Source organism: Amblyomma americanum, chromosome 7 (genome assembly GCF_052857255.1).
Source record: "Amblyomma americanum isolate KBUSLIRL-KWMA chromosome 7, ASM5285725v1, whole genome shotgun sequence".
In the NCBI taxonomy this organism is placed as follows: Eukaryota; Metazoa; Arthropoda; class Arachnida; order Ixodida; family Ixodidae; genus Amblyomma; species Amblyomma americanum.
Genome location: NC_135503.1, coordinates 18,421,627 through 18,443,038, shown reverse-complemented (window position 1 = coordinate 18,443,038; position 21,412 = coordinate 18,421,627). Strand labels below are relative to the sequence as shown.

Below are 21,412 nucleotides of genomic sequence, written 5' to 3'. Positions count from 1 at the left end.
TTTCTGTGAGGCACATATGTTTCAAGTAGTTTCCTTAAGGGGGTGTCCCTGGTATTCAGCATGGGGTCATTATATAGTGTTAAAGTTGAAAGTAGGATTGTAGAGCATAGAAAAATTAGTACTGCTATAAGTTTGAACCAGAAAAAAAAAAGATTTATTCTGGAGAAGACTGGCAAAGTCTGTTGGCGAACATCTGGCCTACTTCTGTACCCTATGGCAAGGGTAGGGAAGTGCGAGCTGGCATTTTTCATTGTCCACAGTGGTGACACTGCTTATTACTGTATATGTGGTTCGTGATTGTAGTGAGCAAGTTCTGTGCAGCCAATTGGCATCTTGAAATTTTCAATACATTGCAATTAAAAGGAATTTACATATGTAAAGGCATTATCAGCCCAATGCGTCACCTATAGACAGTTTGCTCTCTCCCTCTCTTCCAACCTGTTTCCAGGGATTCCACAATATCCAGATACCTGGGGCTCCTGATGCTGTTGCACCAATTGTTGTCATCATGCGGCAGGTCTGTATCAGCATTCAACTGCAGTGATTGTGACAGATGTGCTGCCCGACTTACTTACTCTTAATGGACAGCATTATGGCCCCCTTTTGCCAAAGTCTCGGTGGTGTGTTCATGTAAATTTCACTGCCCCAGCAGCGCTCGCAACAGAATAGCTCCAGGTGACACTTGCCGTGACATCACCACTTGAAGTGCATGTGCTCGCTGGCTCTATAGTGACGAGAGAGCACATGATACTTGCGTGCTGCACCCTGATTGCTTCTCTTGATCATGCCATGATAGCACTGTTGCTGTATGCATCGTAGCCTCTTCCTTTGCGCCTAGCTCAGTTCTCCTCTTGCTTTTGAACCGTTCGAATGTGCGTAACGTCAACTACCATTTCTTTCCATGTCCTCTGTCAACAGCAACAGCTTGTATGCCTGTGCCAACACAAGGAACAAGATCCCTCTGAGCTACAGGGATTCCAAAAAGCAGAAACTCAATGTTGTCTCGTATTTATGGCATCGCATTGTATTATAGCCGTTGATTGCAGAAGCATGGCAGTCAAAGCAGCTGCTGCAGCTAAACTAACTCTTGTCTAAGCAGCTAAACAAAACCTCTCATTTTGAAGGTATAGGAAAGCTTTTTATGCTGCATTTGTTATGTTACATTTATCTTAAGCAGCTGCTCCTGCACATTTCTTTGTCTTTGATAGCTGGTATCCAGTGGTGTCAGCACCTATGGCCATCCAGCGGTGACTCTGCAGTTCTTTGAGACTATCGTGCGATATGAGAAGTTCTTCAACCAGGACCCGGAAAGCATTCCAGATGTTCTTGTAAGCATGGCTTTTGTTCATTCCTTCCTTACTGCATGTTCACCAGTGCATAGGAAGAGGCGAATTACAGTAAAACCTCCTTAATTTGACCCCCATTAATTCAAAAATCCAGATAATTCAAATTGGCAGCATAGTCCTGGCCAACATCCACAAAAGTCGGTGGCATTGCACCAATTAATTTGGATGGGCTTCTGAAGGAGGGCCATATTGAGGTACGACCGGCATGGCCTGAAGTGCACCTTTCTTTATTGCACATGGACAGCAACACAACTGCAGCACGGTGACAGTCAAAAGGCCCCAACATAGTCTGGTTGGCATATCAGCCAACAAGCTCAACCCAGCTGCATGCCATTTCAGACACTGATTGGTGTGCCACTGATCTTTTCATTTTCTTTTTAGTAGGCATTCTGCTGTTTTGGCACTAATGTACATTTGGCTTGCTTCTGTCCGTGTGGTATTGCCATTCTTCCCGTGCACCAGAAGTATGCGTTCTAATGTGCTCTTTGCTGTTTGTGTGGTGAATGAAGCACCCTCGCATGCGGTGCCGCTGCTTATGAGCAGGCTCTAGCATTACCACATCACACAATGAAAGGAGCTGCAGAAACCCTTGTCATTATGGGAAGCTTGTGCTTAAACACTACTGCCGGTGTGTGCACAGTAAAGCAATCAATGGAACTCGTAGCAACTCTCTTTGGTGTGCAGTTTTCATCTCAAAAACAAGTGACAATTGCCCAGTTTTTTACTGCATGTATTTATTATGGTGTTACACAAACTGTTGGCAGTACTGCTAGTTGCGTTTCGATAAGTCAACATTTCTTCCAGCCTCTTGAAGTCCGAATTAATGCAGTTTTACTGTACTGTAAGAGGCCACAAGATCGCAGGTAAGTGGGCTTGCTTTCAGCATGACAAGTGCTTGCGTCTTGCATGTAAGGTGTCATGAAGCACACTGTAACATATCATAGGATCTGTTTTAATAGTGTTTCTAAAGACTGGGTTGTCTCTGATTAGGTTGCCTTCATGGATGAGAGGGGCCTGCGCCACCCAAGTCCCAGTGTGCGCAGCCGGGTTTCCTATCTGTTTTCAAAGTTCATCAAATCGCAGAAGTGAGTGCTGGTACTGACTACACTCTCCTCCCCGCTTCTTCACCCCCCCACCCCCTTCCCCTCTGCCTTCCTGTGCAGTTGGCCTTCTAGTGATCCCGAGCTGCTTGGCTTGCCTGCATTATGTTCTCATGCTGCTCTGTGCCACAGGCTCATGGTGCCTTGCTGTGTGTTCTCTTCCTCCAGGGCGCACATGCTGAACTTCACCGAGGACATCCTGAAGCAACTGCAGGATCTGCTGGTGCTGTGCCCCACTGAAAATGGCGTGACCATGGCCTCCCTCCTGTCACCCGATGACCAGCTGTACCTTTTCGAAGCAGCTGCCATGCTCATAGTTTCTGGGCAGTTCAGTGCTGAGGTGCGTCACGTCTGTTGTCATTCTAGTGGCGGCAAACAGGAGGGGATGATTTTTGGCAATACAGTTATGAGTGGGAAATCTCTCTTCGAGTTGCAATTAAGTTGTTTCAGAGTTAAGAGCTCCAGAGCTTGCAGTGGTGAATTGTGAAACCAACTACTGATGGGTGAACAGTTGGGCAGGTTGGGTAGTATTCATCATGGCTGAGCACAAAAGCAAATGGATACAAATACAGGGAAGAACATGCCCTGTCCTGTTTCCTTCATCTTTTGTGTTCATTTGTTTTGCACTACTTCCAGAATATGAAAGCATTGCTTCCCGAGTCAAAAACCCATGTTTCCCTTTTAAAACCGTCATAAAGCTATACTGTCAATAGCAGTTCCATTAAAAGATGACAACGTACATTCTTTTTCTGCAGCATGGTTCTTAGTCGTTTATTTTTTAGTGCGCTAGCACGAAAAAGCCATTACGCCTGGGTGAAGCCTCCACCTGCCAAGGTAGAAAGAGAAAAAGAAATCCCCTCTCCACTTGTGGGGGAGAGAACATAGAGGCAGGACCAAGAATGGTTCAGCAAAATTAAATGCGTCCGCAAGGGGAAGTTGCTGAAGAGGAGCCATAACGTGCTCATAGATGCTGAAGTGAATGCTATCGCATTTTTTCCGCATTGATCCAAATGATCGCCCCTATACAAGGGCAAACGTGCTGGCACACCTAAGTCACATTTAGCTTAACCATGTAAATCAGGGGTCAGTTCCTCCTCCCCCCCATTTAACAAATTCAGTGCTGTACTCTTTCTCTTTTTGTTGTTAATGTTGCCCTTGTATTTTACATGCACTTTGACTTCAGAAGAAGCAGCTGCTTATGAAGAATCAGCTGACACCCGTCATGCGCAAGTATGAGTCCTTGGTCCAGCGGATGCCTCTGGAGCCTGTGGAGGAGAAGCGGCGGGACATTGCGGAATGCATGAACCATGCAATGGCAGTGACCAGGTGTGTGCCTGTTTGACTGAGTTAATTCTAGTGGGTCGAAATATGCGTCCTGAGACTGAAAGACGAGAGACTTCAAGTTTGGCTTTATTGTTTCGTTTTATTTCAGTCGGACCAGCAAGGCATTCTCTAACCAGCAAACCATGAAGGCCTGTAACTGTGTTTCTATTTACCTGGAAGCACTTCAGGTGTTTCTGCAGGCCTTAGATGTGAGTACTGCCACTCTTTCCTTGAATAGGTGGTGAAAGCATGGTGCAAAAGATTGCTTCGTTTTTGCGACTTGCTGGCTTGCAGTTGTCACTCTGGATTCATGCACACTGCAAAACACATTGGTGGCGCCTTTTATTTTTCATTCATCTGCCCTGCAGTTTTTTCACATCACAGTTCTATTTTAGCTGGAGTGCTTGATTTTGCTCCTAATAACTGCTGCAATGGTGTTCCATATACACTGACTTTGGTTAGCTAAAACTAGTGCAGTTTCACACCTTCACAAAGGTGATGGTAGCGTGGATTTCTGCTTTTGCTATCTGGGATCTGGCAGCAAGTGACAGCTGCGTTCTGGTGCTGTTGCAATAGAACCAGATGACACGTTTGTTGGCGCCATGTCACAGTTACTTTCTACGTACATTAATGGTCACATGGGATCCTGTAGTAACTCAAAGTGATGAATGCACCAGTCATCATCGGGACATCTGTTAACCTGGTTCAGCCGGCAGCAGGACATTTTCCTTCACTGCCTTATATTTTTGTTAAGATGACTTCCAACGTGTTCCAGGGTCCAGTGAAATTTTAGAAATTGGAAAGAGCAAGTGAAAGTTGTTCCACTTACAAGAAAAAAAAATCAAAATTAAGAGGACCAGACAAAATTGCGTCTCATTTGCTCATTTTCATTCACCCAGTGCCAAGATTAAGCGCTACCAGTCAATACTGTGCATTGCACCGCGCGCAGAGGAAGCTTCAGTGTCTCTGTTTCTTTGGCCTGACCAACCCCCATCCATGCATATTGATGGCATCATTGTTCAGCATGCACACATCGCTGACGGGACAGGTGCGACTAAAGGGTGTGACCCCAATGCCTGCTCTTTATTCGTTGGGAGTTGATATTATCAAGTTGGAAAGCCTAGTTACGATGGCTTGTTTTGCGGAGGCAGTTAGTGCCCGGTGAGCCAGCTGATATGTGCCCTCTTTTTGGCTCAGCTTCCATACGAGCAGCCGCTGCTCCAGGCAGGTGTGCGACAGTTCCTGCACCGCATGGTGGTGTGCCTGGAGGAGGAGGTGCTGCCGCTGGTACCCCGGGCCTGTGAGGCGCTCCTGCGCAACCCAGATGTGCGCTCGGTGCAGGAGCTCATCCCACTTATCAATCAGATCGTCTGCAAGTTCAAGGTGGGCAGGCTCTACTCATTGGCAAGGGCCTTTGGTCTGTTGTGTCAGCGCAGTAGTGTGTGCCACACGAAGTCCTGTGTGCCACTGATCTTGGGAAGGCATTGTCTGCCAACAGGGCGATTTGGCCTATACTTCATTTCGCAAGTTGTTTGCAGCGCTGTGAAGGCTGCAGCGACCTGAGCCAATCGGAACGCCTTGCGCTGCAAAAGGTATTTCTCAGTGCCTCTCACCGCGAAACTGGTGGCTCCATCCCTGGGAAGGAAAGAGCACTAGGTACGCACAGGAGACTCGGCCGATTCTGGGGCCCCATGTTAATGTATGGCGGCGCACCATTTTCTCTGCGGACTTCTCTGCTAATTTTACCAGTGAATGGAACGCTTGCTATACTTTCAAAACACCATCCTAAACTACCTTTTTAATTACTGTAATAAATTGTTCAGAAAAATTGTCACAACTCTGCTCAAATATTCGAAGGACTAGTTGCTGTCTTCCTTGGTCCTGATTGAACGAGAGAGCTCTACCTTTCACAATGCTGCAAACAGCTTGTGGGATGAAGTATAGACTACTTGCATTGCACTCATTAAGCAGCCAGTGTTTGTTCCTGGCTCAACATGGCTGAGTGCCTTACAGACATACGGTGCATCCTGCCCGTGGAGAAAGAAAGCCTTTCTTTCGCTGTCTTGAGCCTTCTCACGTAGATCGTTACTGTTTTCCAGCTTCTGTTCCTAAATCTGTTGAGGGGGATTCGTGTGCATTCAGGTAGCCTTAGCCACAGCTTGAGCAGAACGTGAACCCATGTTCTAACTTTGATTCCTACACGAATTGAGCCATCAAAACATTCACCGATTGGCTGAATTGTGTCACTCGTTTTGCTGCTGAATCGTGCTTGATGCGGCCACACACCGTTTCTTGCCGTATGGCGTCTCACACTGCAGGTGCAGCAACAGTATTGACAGTGGCATAGGTGCACCGATTCTGGAACAGTTACCCATGGCATCAAATCAACTTTGATGTTATCTCAGTTGCATAGCAGCTATGCTGAAAAGCACTGATTAAAAGTCTGGTTCTCCTTGCTGGCGAGCAACCTTATATTTCGAGACATGTTCTGTTGGGTGATATGATTTTATGTAAGAGTACATATAATATTGTCCTTGGGTGTATTGTGCTTTTAGTTTGGAAAATCACTTTACACACCTGTGGCAAGATTCCAATGGGATCATACTGTTCAACTGTACACTACACTTTTTGCTACAAGGGAGCGTGCTTCATCCAATCAGAGTGCGAAGGGTCGAAGTCAGAATGCAGGCCCTTGAGACGGGCTCCCCTCCGGGTTGGGCCACCTGAGGTTGCAAGGGGGGCAGCTTTCTTGGGTGTTCCAGAAAGAGGTGGTGCCCTTCCTGCAACGGATGTTCATGCCTCTGGTCGGGGTCATCTTTGGTGCCTTGGCTGCCCCCGTGGAGCCTGGTGATGAGCAGGCACTGCGTGACCGGCAGCTGCTGCAGCGCGCCTACTTCCTCTTCGTGGCAGCCATCATCACCAACAACGTGGTCGAGGTGGTTGCCTCTCAAGGTGAGCACAGTGTCATCCAGGAATCCCGTCCATTGCTTACTAGGGTGCACTTTTTATGTGCAACACATTTTGTTGTGATTGGTGCGGCAGTTTCCTTGTTATAGCATATGTGTATACTAATGATAAACTACTTTACTGTACGCAGCTGAGACCAAGTGTGGAGCCTCAAGGCCGGGGCCTTTTAGCCAATGTCTTGGCACGGTCCACCAGAAATTCCTGGCCAATGACCATGTTACAGCACGTTTTTAAATAGGGACATAAGGGAGTAATTGCTCATTACTATCTGTAAGGAAGACGACGAGCATACGCGCGAGCCACATGGCCATCGCCTGGTGCACGCTCCTGGCTGGACTAGCTGACCTCGGACTGCTGTTCGCCCTGCTCTCGTTAAGAAGCTTCTCCGAATGAACCCCACCTTACGTTTGGTGGAAGTGCTGGGTGATATCCTCTCACCCTAGAATTCCGCAACCGAACACTACCCCCTACCGCGATGCCTAACCATCAAGCCGTACAAGTGAGCCCGGCCATCGTCGTCTGTGCTGGTTCTCTCCGCCAGGGAGACCCCGCTATCTTCAGTGGCACGGACGACCATGATGTTGAGGATTGGCTCACATCGTATGATCGGGTGAGCGCATACAACAAGTGGGACGCGGCAACCAGACTGAACAATGTGATTTTCTAACTCACGGGCGTGGCGAGCCTGCGGTATTGCAACCACGAGGCAAACATTGCATCATGGTCTGTTTTCAAAGAAAACTTCTCAGAGGTATTCGGCCGCCCGGCAGTCAGAAAACTCCGTGCCGAACAGCGCTTGCGTGTATGGTCGCAGCATGGAAGGCGAGAAATTCACGAGTTACATCGAGGATGTCGTCGATCTGTGCAAGAGGGTGAACGCTCAGATATCCGAAGCCTACAAGATCAGGCATATTCTCAAGGGCATTGATGACGACACCTTTCAGATGTTGTTGGCGTGAGACCTGCGCACCGTCGCGGAAGTCGTCACCCTATGTCAGAGCTTCGACAAACTACGCAAGCAGAGGGCTCTGACACGCGAACACACCACAAACGACGACTCGCTTGCTGGCTTGGATCGATGCAAGAGACCAGTCATCGCTCCTGCCGCACATCAAGAGCTCCATCCGTGAAGAAGTTGCTCGCCAGCTCTCGCTTATTTCATGCCATCAAGAGCCATCACCACACATAACTCCGAATTTGCGGCACATCATTCAAGAACAGGTCGCTGAGGGTCTCCCGCAAGTTCCTCAGCCCACACCTCTCGCGGCCCCTCTGACGTATGCGGACGTTGTTGCGCGACCTCGTCCACCTACCTATGCTCCGCCTCCTGGTCCCGTTCGAGGGTCCGCTGCTTTTATTCCGCCGCCTGCACATCTGCGAACCTCCTGGGGCATGCCTGATAATAATCGACCGCCTGCTCAACCGGGAAACTCCTGGCGCACGCCTGACAACAGCCCGATCTGCTACTTCTGCGGCTTGGCCAGGTCATGTGGCGCGGCTTTGCCGTCGACACATAAACGTCTCACAAACACCTCCTGAAGTTTCCGGTTACTAGTCCCAGCGTCAGTACTCACCTCCTGCTGAGCCACCCCTAAGCCGCTCTCTGTCTCCTGAGCGCACCCCCTTCTCTGGACGCTGTTCGCCTTCTCCACGTCGGCGCTCCATCTCTCCGATGCGACGGCGTCCCTCGACCACTCAAGAGGAAAACTAGGTGCCACAGTCCACGAGGCAAGAATTGTGCAGTCGTCGAAATTTGAAAGGCCTCGTTTGTCTGCCGCTAATTTAATTGAAGTTTTTGTAGAGGGCGTATCTGTAATGGCGCTTGTCGACACCGGTGCTGCCGTTTCTGTCATGGATGCAGCACTTTGCCAATCTTTGAAGAAAGTGAAGACACCCCTTTCTGGCCTGTCGTTACGAACTGCAAGTGCGCACCTCATCCAGCCGTTAGCAGCGTGTACTGCTCGAGTAGTCATAGAAGACATTTTATATTTTGTTGAGTTCATCGTTCTGCCGTCATGTTCACATTCGATCAACTTGGGCTGGGACTTCCTATTGCTTCATGACGCGGTCATCGACTTTGCTCGGGCTCAAGTAGTGCTCTCTGCGTTGCCGAATCTCGTGCCAGAGACTGAAATTTGTGGTGCCCCTGTTTCTGCCAAAGCTTCTGTCGCCGACAGTGCCGATATGCCTGCGTGCTCTTCCGTGATTGTGCCTCTCTCCTGTGCTTGTGTTCGCGATGCCAGTGTCCTCTTCACGCAGTCTCCTACTTTTCTGCGTCGTCATTGTCTGCCGCTGCCTTATGCCCTGCTCACTTTCTCCAAAGGCCTCACCGCACTGTGTGAATTCAACCCCATCACTTTGCACCGTGGAGAATACGTAAGCACCGTGCAGCTCTTTGATTCTGTTTTCAACCATCCCGACGCTGCCACAGAATCACCGCCGGTCGCCATGGACGCCCTCAGCTCACCTACTCTGGCACCCGCCCCGTTGTTGACCGACCTATTCTTTCGCTCTGTTGACGCCACTCTATTTCCAACTCAGCGAGCCCAGTTTCTTGCTCTTCGCTCCTCCTTCGATTGCCGCCAACACGTTTTGGGGCGCATGTTAACTGTCGGGCATCGCATTGACACCGCCGCACCCATGTCGTGTTTCCGCCACTGAACGAAGAGTTATTGAAGCGGCGTTATTCAGCCTTCCACCGGCCCCTGGGCCTCCCCGGTTGTCCTCGTCAAGAAGAAGGATGGCTCCGTTCGATTTTGCATCGATTACCGCCGCATTAACAAGATCACACACAAAGATGTCTACTCTCTGCCCCATATCGATGACGCTGGTGCACACTGCTGGCTGGACTAGCTGACCTCGAACTGCTATTGGCCCTGCTCCCGTTAAGAAGCTTCTCCGAATGAACCCCACCTTACACTATCTATAATTATACTCCCTTAATTCGAATCTACTCCATCCCTACACACCTTAGGGAAACCCAAGTGGTGCCTGGTATACGTCCTGATTTTAATGGTTTGTAACACAACTTAAGATGCTTTTGGTAATTTGTCATAAAGAAGAGGGCATGGAGTACATATCGGTCGTCGGTTCTTGGCATGTAATCATAGCTTCCTGAATTTGATAAACCTTCGACCACGCACTTATATCTACAACACTCGTCAAAATGCCTCATGGTTTGTGCCTTTCTGTCGCACAGATTACGGTCACCAGTCCATTTCATATCATGCAGCTGTTCTTTTAACACTTTAGTGACCGCGGGAAAATTGGTAGTTTTCGTGTAGTCTGGTAATTATTTTTTTCCTGCCACAGAAAATGATTCATGTTGAAGTGTGTGGTATCAAATTGTAGAAGAAATTATCTTTCCAACGGTATTGATTTCAAACAACATATTTATTAGTGATAGTAAGAAAAAAATTATCAAAGCAAAAAAATCGCAACGAGAAAGAGCGATAAAAACATCAATGCTGCTTTCAGAAAAAAATATTTAAAACAATCGAAATATACATTTTCAACAAAAGAGCCATATGAAATTAGCCTGCAAATATTAGCTTTGTATCTACAAAAACTGTTCAGGTACACAGGGACCGCCGTGCAGCACTCCGGAGCGTGATTCCAAGGCCCACTCCCGGCGGTCTTCGTGGACAATACTCCACTCTCTGCGCGGCTGCCAGCAAATGGTCCTGTCTGAATGACGTTGACACCCTGCAGATAAGAACTGTGACCTTTAGAACACGCTGAAAATTCTTACGGCACGATAACACGGTCCGAGAAGAAAGCAAAACTCACCGGCCGATACCTGTCGATGTTCTGGGGTGGTTTGCCACACTTTCGTTGTCCGTACTGAAGTCCGACGAATCGAAGAAATCTTCCGAGTCTGTGCTGCTACGATCAATCGCAAATTCGAGCCCAGATGCGTCGGAATCCGTTGCAACACGCCGCTTCCATGGAGCGGACGCGCGCGACGCGGATGCCATCTCGGAAACAACGAGCACTCGCCGCCCCGACTATGCAGGCACTTGAAAAATCCCTGCGCTGTGGAAAAGGGAAACACAACTCCAAAACTGATAACATAGTCTCTCTTTAACCCGCTCGACGGCGCTCGCTGTCCATAACGCTCGGAGAGGCGCCAAAATTCAAACTTGTATAATCGACAACATACTGTCGACGGGAATAGGTGCGGTCACGAAAGTGTTAAGTAACCTTGCCGAGATGGGAAAGATAAATTCATGCATATTTCCTTATGGCCGACACTTTATAGTTTCTGTATAGTACTTTTGTTTGTACTTCTGGCGCTCGTGATGTCTGTTGCCCGTTGCTTATTTTCTTCGATGCTGTGCTTGGATTGCCATGTAGTGCTCTGTACAGTCGAGCCCGCTTATAACGAACATGAGCATCAGCGGCGTCCGTTCTTTATATCCCGAAGTTTGTAGTAAGTGGGCCACAGCTTTAAAGACAGTTGGTTGTCAAAACAAAATTTTTTCTTTACGAAAAAGTCCATGATGGACATCTGTTTGTGCTGTGCAGATCTGATGAGGGAGGTTTCCAGTTTATTTAAAGCAGAAGCATGCTCTTTGCCATGGTCCTTGGCATAGACAAGTTGTCTGAGGCTCTCTATGTAACCCATTGCTAGAGGCGCGCTTATGGGTGCTGGCTCCGAAGTTTCATCCTCATCTGATTCTTCCGCATCGCTCTCGTCCCGCACTTCAGAAACTATGCCCTCGCCCTTGCACGGTTCCGTGATGTCGGCGTCGTCATCCACAGAAATAAAATCATTCCAACCAATGTCAGAGTCGACAACACGCTGCCACAAATCGCCGCTGGGCTGGTCATCTTCCGAAGCATCCGGCTCGACACCAGACACTTTTTCGACGAAGCAGGCCTTGCGGAAGCAGTTCCGCACGCCAGCGGCCGTCACCTCCGCCCAGGCCGCTTTCATCATCTCTACCGATGAATACAATGGAAATGGGCACGGTGTTCCCGTCTGCCATCCCGAATTACAACCAGGCCCCGAGATTGGAACGAAGCCAACGAGACATCCGCACCGCAACAAGAGTGACAAAGCGCGCGATGGGGTAGACGTGCAGCGTGCACAAGCGGCAATCAAGCTAAAGATACAGGCGTACAACACCACCGGAGAGACCGATAAGGGTCGTCCGTGAGCGTCAGTGCAGCCACCTCTTGGCTCCCACGGAAGGCCTGCTTCACGGAGCGTGGCCTCCGCTATCGGCACCAGTGGTGGCCACGCACAGATTTGCAAGAGAGTGAGGAAAGGGGAGGGGTGCTGCAAGGAGGGGCGGGAGGGCGATCTTGGAAGGCACGTCGACGGGGGAGGGATAGCTCGCTTGAGAGCGGCACCACGAAACGGGACGGGCAGTTCGCCTGCGATGAGGCTCGGGAAAACATACCGTGCAAAGGGGTCGAAGGCAGGTTATCTTGCATCGCGGCGCCGGGTTTGCGCTGTCCGTTCGCTGTAACCGATCAGCAGGGCTTAATGACGTTCGTTATACGTGTGATTTTGTGCCATTGAAACAATGCATATTTTGAAGGTCGCGCAGGTCTCGTTCGTTATAAAAGCAAAAGTTCTTAAGCGGGGCCGTTATATGTGGGCTCGACTGTATTTGTTGAATGGTGCTGAAATTTTGTTTTACTGGCTTTGATTTTTAAGCTGACATGTGTTCAGCTTAATGTATTGCACCAAACTGAATGTGTTATGGCCTGACAGGTGTCCAATTGAATTTTATTTTCAAACTACTGCTGCCGAACTGTACACAGAGGGGGCCAGGCTTTGTCAAGCCGCAATTAAACGGCTTTTACCCGTCACCCCCCCCCCCCCCCCTTTCTCCTTGAGAAAGAAGAAAAAGATTGATTTGATTTGAATACTAATGTGCTGTTAAGCATCCCATGCTTCAGCCTTAGCAGAGTTTAGATTTGACACAGCCTGTTATTTATAAGAATCTGTAATGCTATACTTGCTAGCTGGCACCTTATGTCCAAGTGTTATACACTGTGAAATGTTTGCAGAAAGATTTTTTACTTAGTGAGTTGTGATGTGCCTGCTTGTAGTAAGGCCTTCCGTTTCATGCCGTGTATCGCTTGCTTGTCCCCATTGTTCAGATGCACAGAGCTTGGAGCAGGTGTTCACGACAATCATCCAAGGGGCCGTTGAGTTCCCGGACCCAGTGGTAAGTTCTATTCAAAGGAAACTGCATCTCGAGTCCTAAGAACCTATGCATATTTTAAAGGGGCTCTAATAAAGTTGCAGTATGCCGGGGATGTTAAAGCACGCCGCTTCATGAATATTGTCCAGGAAGAACTTTTTAATGCGCTTTGTAGAAACAGAGTTATCTGTAATCAAAATTTGAATTTCAGCGTCTTCGCGCCTTTCTCTCTCGTCTCGTCACATTTTGCACGCTGGAAGGGCAGTGCTCCTCCGCCTGCCCCTCCTCCGGGGGAGAGCTTCCTGGCCTGCCTGAGCTACGCGGCTTATTGGCCGCGCCCCTGGTAGCTGCCTGATCAGCACGAGCTCCATTCAACCACTCGCGCCCGCGATACAATTTTTCCGCAGGTCCGTTTCCAGCCAGCAATGAAATTTCGTTGCACTGAAAGTGCGCCAAAATCTTCATTATATTGAGGCTAAAAATACATGTTTTATGGATGCAAAGTTATGAAAACTGGAATACTTCGTTATGTCAAGGATTTCGTTTTATTGAAGTTTGTTACGTCGAGGTTTAACTGTAGGTGTAACATTAAGAGGCGGGAAGAGGGCAGAGTGGGTGAGGGGTCAAACACGGGTTAATGACAGCAGTACATGTGTCCTATGGCAAGTTTTGCTCTTGGCATCATTAAAGCGCATGCATTGCCACAGTGTTCTCTTATGTTTTTGATGACTGGCTAACGCACTGTTAGTCTGTGCCTCTAGTATCCTTAGCAGTTACTCTCCATTTTCTTCCAGGCTCAGAAAACCTGCTTCACAATTCTGCGCAAGATGGTGGAGCTGTGGGGCGGCAAAGACGCTGAGCCGCACTTTGTGGACTTCGTGTACAAGTCGGTCGTACCAGCCTGCTTCCATGCACCACTCAAGGACACCTTTGACCTGACTGACGCTCAGACCATCTTGGTGCGTACTGTAGCTACGGAGACACTCATCTGGCAATGTCAGAGAGAGGCGTGCAGTATGAACTGCTAGCCTTACTTAACCCACCCTTCAAATTGGAAGTGCTGTTGTTGATGTCAGGACGGCGCGAAAGGGACAAGGACAAGAGAGGCACAAGAACACAACAGGACGGGCGCCAATTTACAAGTACGGTTTATTCGCCCACACCCTTACCTTTTATGAGGCACCCGAGCCATATCACAGTAGCCTATCACAAACAGAAATACATAGTACGAAGAATAAGAAATTGTCAACAACAATCAGAATTCAGAACATAGATGCTAATTCTAACAGACAGGAAGAAACAATTCAGCACTACACATCTGATAAGAGCAAACTTGTTGAACTGAGTCCCAAGATTATCTGAGCGCTCTTGACACATTATTTGCCGCTTTCCTGCAGATTTGCTGGCAGATGTGCCAAAAGTTATGCATGTGTGCTGTGTTGATGGCAGCTTTCCTGAAGCAAGTAGCCAGTGCCTAATCTTCAGCAGCTTTGCCTGGTGGTGCAAGCGGGTAGCGGTGAAAGCTTGTTCAGTGCTTGTAATGTTTCCATTTTTAGTTGTGAGATCAGACTGGTACTGTAGCCGTCCATGTGCAGCCACTGAATGGATAACATGCTGGTGCCACATTGTCAGTCGACCAATAACATAATTGCAAAAATTCAGGTCAACATATCTGTGCATAAACCTGAGGCTGCGTGTGCTTAGGGCACTCTGCTACTGACACAGAGTACCCGGGATCGAACCCGACCACGGTGGCCATGTTTCGATGGAGGCGAAAACACAAACCCCCCCCCCCCCCCCCCCCCCCCTTGCTGTATGACATCAGTGCACTAAAGATCCCCAGGTGGTCGAAATTATTCCTGAGCTCTCCACTGCCGCACCTCTTTCTTCCTTTCTTTATCTCTTCCCTTATGGTGTGGTTCAGGTGTCCCTGGAGATGTGAGACAGACACTGCACCATTTCCTTTCCCCAAAAACCAATTTTCATTTTCATTTAGCAAGCTCCTCCAAGTGCTAACTGCAAGTAGTAAGCTGCACGATGATCCTCAGCTAATTTTACTTGTTCCTTTGCTTTCTCTTTTTAGTTATTTCTGCAACTTGTGGGTTGTCTGTCCATGTCCACAAAAATCTTAACTGTGCACTTGCCTGCTTACTTGTGGGATCCATGTAAATTGTAATTCTTGACATTGTTCTTACCTTTTCCTTTTCAGGCCTTATCTGAAAGTGCTCTTTGCATGAAGACCATCCTTGCCGAACGGGTGTGTACCTTTGTTGCATTTTTGGAATGTTGAATTCTCGCTTTTTGCATCGTTTATGAAGTTATTTAAAGACAAAACATGAACTTCAAGCTAAAAATTGTGAAAATTTCCCAAATCTTTCCAGTTCTGCTTTCAGCAAAAGCAGGCACCATAGTGCTTGTGTCTTGCAATCTGGAAAATATGACTGCTGCTAGGGGCAGCCAAAATGGAGAAAAGGGTTAGGAACATGTTAAATTTGTTGCGAGGATACAGTTCACACGTGGTGAACAGTGGCCAGTGGTTTATCATGAGTAAATTTCAAAGATGCCATTTCCAGAAGACCTATTCTGCACTATTTTTGGTCCCAAAGACTAATGCCGTCCTTAATAATCTCCCAATTTTACTAATTTGTTTCCTCCCGTAATCAGTATTTTGACCATAATACTTAAATTTTCATGTGTGCTTGCGCGGGAACAGAAAACAAAATGGCATGCAAAATTTGGGCCTCTGGTTGTTTTCGTTTGTCGATATCTCTGCAGTTAAGCCAGTAGAGATGCAATTTTTTCCCCAAGGGAAGCTAAAAGTGCGGTGTTTGCAATGTTCAAAGCAGAATGGCTCAATCAGGACTCAAGGGTTTTCTATTTTGCAAAGTTTATCGATGCTTGATAGGTACACCTTGAATGTTGATATTCCAAGTGCTGTAAAATTGCCAAACCAATACGGGCTAAATGAAAAGAACTGCTTTGAACACTCTTTGGACTCTGCAGCCATGCATAAAAATTAATTTTTATTGGGCCATTTTCTTTGCACTGAGGTATACTGATCAATGGCTAAATGAATTTATAGAAAACTCAAAAGAAGCAATAACGACACGAATCGCACACGAATCAATAACTCTGGCTCCATTAACCGCCGGTTCAGACAGTTCCCCCCCAATGCAGATCTGAAATTGGATTTAAAAAAGTGAGCAAGATGGTGCATTTTTGTTGGGATTAGACCAAAAATAAGGAAAATTAGTCTGACCAGTGTTCTAGCTGCTCCAGATGTCTGGGAGGGGGACACTCATTTCGTTGCAAGTATGAGCTTGGTGTGGGGAAATGCAAAAAAAAATATAACGGGAGGTAATATTTAATTGGGATTTGTTTCAGGGTGAGGAGTTCATGGAATACTTGCGCACCCCAGTACCTTCCCACACTGCTGAGGCTGTCGCCACAGCAGATCCAGGACTACTGCATGCACCTGCGGGGCGACCCCAAGGTGTTCAAGAACTATGTCAAGGTGGGTGATGACCATCTTTTTCATTTCCCAGCCTTGTTTCTGCAGCTGTTAGGTTTGAAAGAAAAAAAATTACAGCCTATTTAGTTTACTTGGCCAAATGTGAAGTATGTGCACTAGCATGTTGCATTTCATTTCGGTTCAAGGTCGATCTGCAAAATAGGTGATTAGGGACCTTAGTGGTAGCGCATTATACAATTTTGGTACCATTTGACACACCTAAAGAGGGCGCTGCGATAGCGGTGTGGTGTGGATCCATTGCGCATAGATGGAAGTTGATGAAGATGACAATGTGCAATGCACATCGCGAGAGTGTGTTGCTGTTTACCACAAGGCATGATCGGTTGCGACGATAGCAGTGCTGTCGTGCAGTGGCCAGTGAAGCCGATCTGTTCGTGCCACCGCAGGTTCGGAATCCAGTCGCAGCAATATTTATATTATTTCTGCACGTCTAGCTGGCTTCAGACAGACAACTGGCTTTTTTTAGATTGGAAGCCTTAGTGCTAGCGCACTAAAAAAAAGAATAAGCTGGCGCAACACTCATAGACTGGTATGTCAGAAAAATGTTTTTGTCACAATGTAAAGGGCGACTGTTGCATGACGAACTTGCTGAATGGTGCACTACATTGTCACTTTGTTTTTGAAGCAAAGCAGCAAGTACCACTTCCAAGTACAGTGTAGCAGTTTTACTTACCCACATTTAGGTTTATGCACACTGCTGTGTGATCTGTAATGCCATGGGCATGGTTATCAAAGGAATCTTTAGGGTTTGTACCCCCTTTCTGTTCTCCTAAGAAAATGTTTGTGGGTCCTTTCCAAGTCAGGAAAGACAGTCTGCGGCACCATTATAGAGTAGCCGACAAGGGTAAATCGGACTCCAATAATTAAGACTTGTAGGATATTTCGGACTTCGATGAGGCACCATCAGTCACCCCATAGAAGCGCATTCATATTGGCGATGGATATTTCGGACTTCAAAAGTCCGGACTAATTTCAGTCGCCTGTGTGCCAAAATCGGCCATCTTATCGGCTTTTCGCCGGCGCAAAAAGCGCCATCTTGGATTGAGGTGGATTTACTCTGCAGTTGGATTGGCTTGATCATCGCCTCCTCTAGGAAAATGCCTGCCGTGTGCGCCAAAATCCTGCTGCCCTTACCTTTCCCTTTTTCCTCCTTTCCACTTGAGGTAGCAGCTAGCGATCCTTGTGGCGGCCGCTTGCAACATATGCGCGCCGTAGCAGATGACATCTCTGTGCCAGACGGTGCCCTCCGCGCGTTTTCGACTGTTTAAGCGAACGAAAACAACAGCATGCAGAGCTGAAAGTAAAAAGTCGCATGCAAGTTCATGAAGCCGTTGTTCACCAAATATGCCGCCAGCGCTACCGACAGAAATCCTGTTGTCAAGTTTCTTGACCGCAAGCCTATTTCCCGCAAAGTGCTTAAATTGTAGGTGACTTAAGCATACGCCAAGCTCAAATGATTTGCTTTTATGTTGTCGTTGAACCTGCCCCGAGTTTACCACTAAGCAAAACTACGTGCGACTCGCATCATGCTGCGTTAGCGACATTCAAGGACGAGGCAAATCTGTCAAAATAAAATATTTTCTGAGGGTGTCTTGTTACGTTACTTGTGAACAATAGCTACATTCACTGCAACAACTGTGACACGTGCAAAAAACTAAAAACTAAAATTTCATTGCAAGTGGCCAGAACACAACGACTTCACTCAAATACGATTGAACAGATGGGTTGCGCCGCGCTTGTCGAGCAGCTAGAGCAGCGCCGCCGATGCCCGCTATTGGCTGCTACCGCCGCGGCACCTCACAACCCTGACCAGCCTTGCGCATTGGCGTAGCTAGCGCCATCTCTTAACAACTGTCTGCAACTTAGGACACAGCGGCAACTTAGCAGCATGGGTGTGCAAGCGACGCCACAGGCATGTTTCAAGAGGAGGCAAAGGCTTGACATACTTTCGGTACCTCATTTTTCCCAGTAGAGGCCCCTGCGAACTCTGACACTTCGAGGTGGCAATCAGATTGTCATTGCCATCAACTTGCTTATGGCCAGCGTTGTCTCACGGGTTGTTATCACTTGTCTCATACATTGAAAATTGGTTGTTGGGGAAAGGAAACGGCGCAGTATCTGTCTTGCATCTCGGCAGACACCTGAACCGCGCCATAAGGGAAGGGATAAAGGCGGGACTTAGAGAAGAAAGAGGTGCCGTAGTGGAGGGCTCTGGAATAATTTCGACCACCTGGGGATCTTTAACTTGCACCGACATTGCACAGGACACAGGCGCACATTGTGTTTCGCCTCCATCGAAGTCGGGTTCGAACCCAGGTACTCCGGATCAGTAGCCGAGCGCCACTGAGCCACTGCGGTGCCATTCGCCATTTCGTCACTTCAGTTCCTCCGACCGCGTCGACTGAGTGGTGCTCCGTCTTCACGAAGTTACATCCGTTCGCCGTATTGTGATTGCGTCCGGCGGTTCCACCGCTTTGAACGAAAAGTGCCTTGTCTTTGCCTGTGTGTGACGAGCGGTATGGTGCACACTAGCGTTGTAGACAACATGACCCCGCCGGGTTCGTCAAAGAAGCATGGGAAGTGTTTTAACTAAACGCCGTGACCTTGCTGTCTAGTGTGTACAGTGAAAGCCCAACTTTGACGCAAATGCAGGCGCAAATTGTCGCCAGCAAGAGAAATTTTCCACAAGGTAAAGTCAGTGACTTTTTTAAGCCAATTTCATCTCAGCAAAGTGATTTTTTTTGTACTTCACGGATTTTTCGGACTGTTTGATTATTCGGACCAATTTTTCGGACTCGAATGGACCCGAAAACCATTTTTCGTTTTTTCGGGTCCCTTCGAGTCCGAAAAATTGGTCGCCGACTGTACATCAAGCTGGTGTTCCACGTGCATCATAAGTGCATTCTCTTTGCTTCCCTTATTGCAGGCTTTCTTCCAAAGGCTGAGGACATCTTGACACTTGGAGCAGGGCTTTGTTCCCATTTTAATGGCATGACAAGGCTTTTTTTTTTTCTGCAGATCGTGTACAGCAATTATCAAGGGCCTTTGTGTACATTGCACTTTACCTTGGGTTTTCTATGCATTGCTTTCTATGGAATTTTTTTGTACAGGCTGTGATGATGCAGAGCAAAATAAATGGCGACTCAGATGGGCTTGTGAAGCTCTATATAACACAGTGTTTGAATGCCATTATTTTTAGCTCTAATCAGTAAGCAAAAAAATCTCTAAGAATGACTTTATTGCAGACTGCAAGACATGGGAATGAGGAGTGCGTTCGATATGTCGTTTAAGTCGTTGAAAAAAATTTATTAATGAAGTCACAATTATGCAGTCTTCAGGAAACATCCATTTTTGAGAGCGATTCTAAATGTCATTTAATTTCATGTAATAAGTCATTTGGGGGTGGGGGGGACATCGGTATTTGTGTTCATGAAGTCACAATTGTGCAATCTTCAGGAAACGTGTTTTTGTGTGCAATCATTTAATTTCATGTAAAACAAGTCCTTGTGCACTTAAATGTCATGAAGTCTTTTGGAGAGAGCATTTAAGAAATTTTGCTGTAGGGAACTTGCAGGCTTGGTGAGATTTCTAAGAATATTTTGTGTGAATCTCTCTGGCATGGGCATTGTGGATGGCATGGTGGGTGACAGTGTGCTCTTGTCTAGCAAGCATGAACCAAGTGTTTGAACTAGCTCTGACACTGCTGTGTTGCACAATGTGCTCCAAGGTTTTTAACGCGAGAGCGTTGAGGAGCTCGTAAGGTGGAAAAGCCGGCGTTGTCGTCGCCGCCATCGCCACAGTCTCAGGCTGCCACGGCTCCGTCGTATCATTCGTGCCTGAAAAATTCCAGGAGCACCAGAGGTGGAGGCCTTGCGCAGCTGCTCCGTGCCCCAGCACCCCCTTTCTGGGTGCGGCTACCAATAGATGGTAGCGGCCCTATAACGCTATTGCATTCTGGTTTTAAAGGCAAAGCTTAAGCGTCTTCCAAGTTTTTTGTATTGGAGCAGTGCCACAACACATCCTATACCTTGTTTCACATATTCACGGCGTGAAGTGTTCCAGACCAGTATTGATAGCCGACTTGTGTGTGACAACAGCACACTAGCAGAAGCCACTGTCTCATTCTATTGCACAAGAGCCTCTCTGTCAAAGCCTGAACTGGACACAATATACATTGATGGGAGATCCTGAGCACACGTAGTGAAAAAATTGGGGCTGTTAGGGTAAAGCGGCAACTCAATGGACACTTCCAGCCATGAAGGGAAAAAATTGGGGGGGGGGGGGGGGGGGGGGGGGCACTGAATGGACAACTTAAACCATGAAGAAAAGTTTACAGAAGCTGAGAATCGGTCCACCCCGGGAAGTCGCTGACAAGATCGACATGCCCATGCAGATAAGATCACACATTACGACTCACCCCATACCAAAATGCATGGATGAGGAATATAACAGAGGGCGGAGACTAGCCAGAGCTAGACACCTCTCTAAGCGCTGGGATGGAAACGAGGACACGATCTACGTCGATGCGGCTGGACCCGTTAACGGAGTCGCGGCAATTGCAGCAGTTTCACCCCGGGGGGATATCATTGCAAGCAGCCTTATCCAAGCGGTGGATACCACATCGGCTGAAGAAGCAGCTATCGCACTAGCGATATCAAAGAACAGCGAGGCAACGGTTATGTCCGACTCACAAGCAGCAGTACGCAATTACCTCAGAGGCCGCGTTGGCGCTCTGTGTTGGGAAATTTTGGAAAGGTCTAATCCTTCCAACATCCAGATCTTCTGGACGCCAGGGCACCTCTCAACGACGGGCAATGAGGTGGCCAACACAGCTGCTCGAGCTCTCCTCCTCCGAGCATCTGGCACGCAGCCTCTCTCTGACAGTTGACAACCCCTCACCCTTACTAAGCTACGCAGAAATTACGGAGTACTATAAGATCACAAGAAGGAAATATCCTCTTCCTCACAAAACCCTAAGTAAAT

The 21,412-nt window shown here is 47.8% G+C and overlaps 1 protein-coding gene across 1 annotated transcript in view; it reads left to right on the top strand.

The window, feature by feature from the left end:
• The window catches only part of LOC144098604 (exportin-T-like), a 37,561-nt gene extending 17,961 nt beyond the window's left edge, over window positions 1–19,600 (top strand). Inside the window, 14 exon segments of the mRNA XM_077631384.1 lie at window positions 449–517; window positions 1,209–1,328; window positions 2,337–2,431; window positions 2,615–2,786; window positions 3,630–3,772; window positions 3,879–3,978; window positions 4,967–5,152; window positions 6,514–6,721; window positions 12,854–12,921; window positions 13,692–13,856; window positions 15,107–15,154; window positions 16,282–16,311; window positions 16,313–16,411; window positions 19,356–19,600. Coding sequence (XP_077487510.1) covers window positions 449–517; window positions 1,209–1,328; window positions 2,337–2,431; window positions 2,615–2,786; window positions 3,630–3,772; window positions 3,879–3,978; window positions 4,967–5,152; window positions 6,514–6,721; window positions 12,854–12,921; window positions 13,692–13,856; window positions 15,107–15,154; window positions 16,282–16,311; window positions 16,313–16,411; window positions 19,356–19,385 — 1,533 coding nt within the window. The 3' untranslated portion in view covers window positions 19,386–19,600.
• Window positions 19,601–21,412: the final 1,812 nt, after the last annotated feature.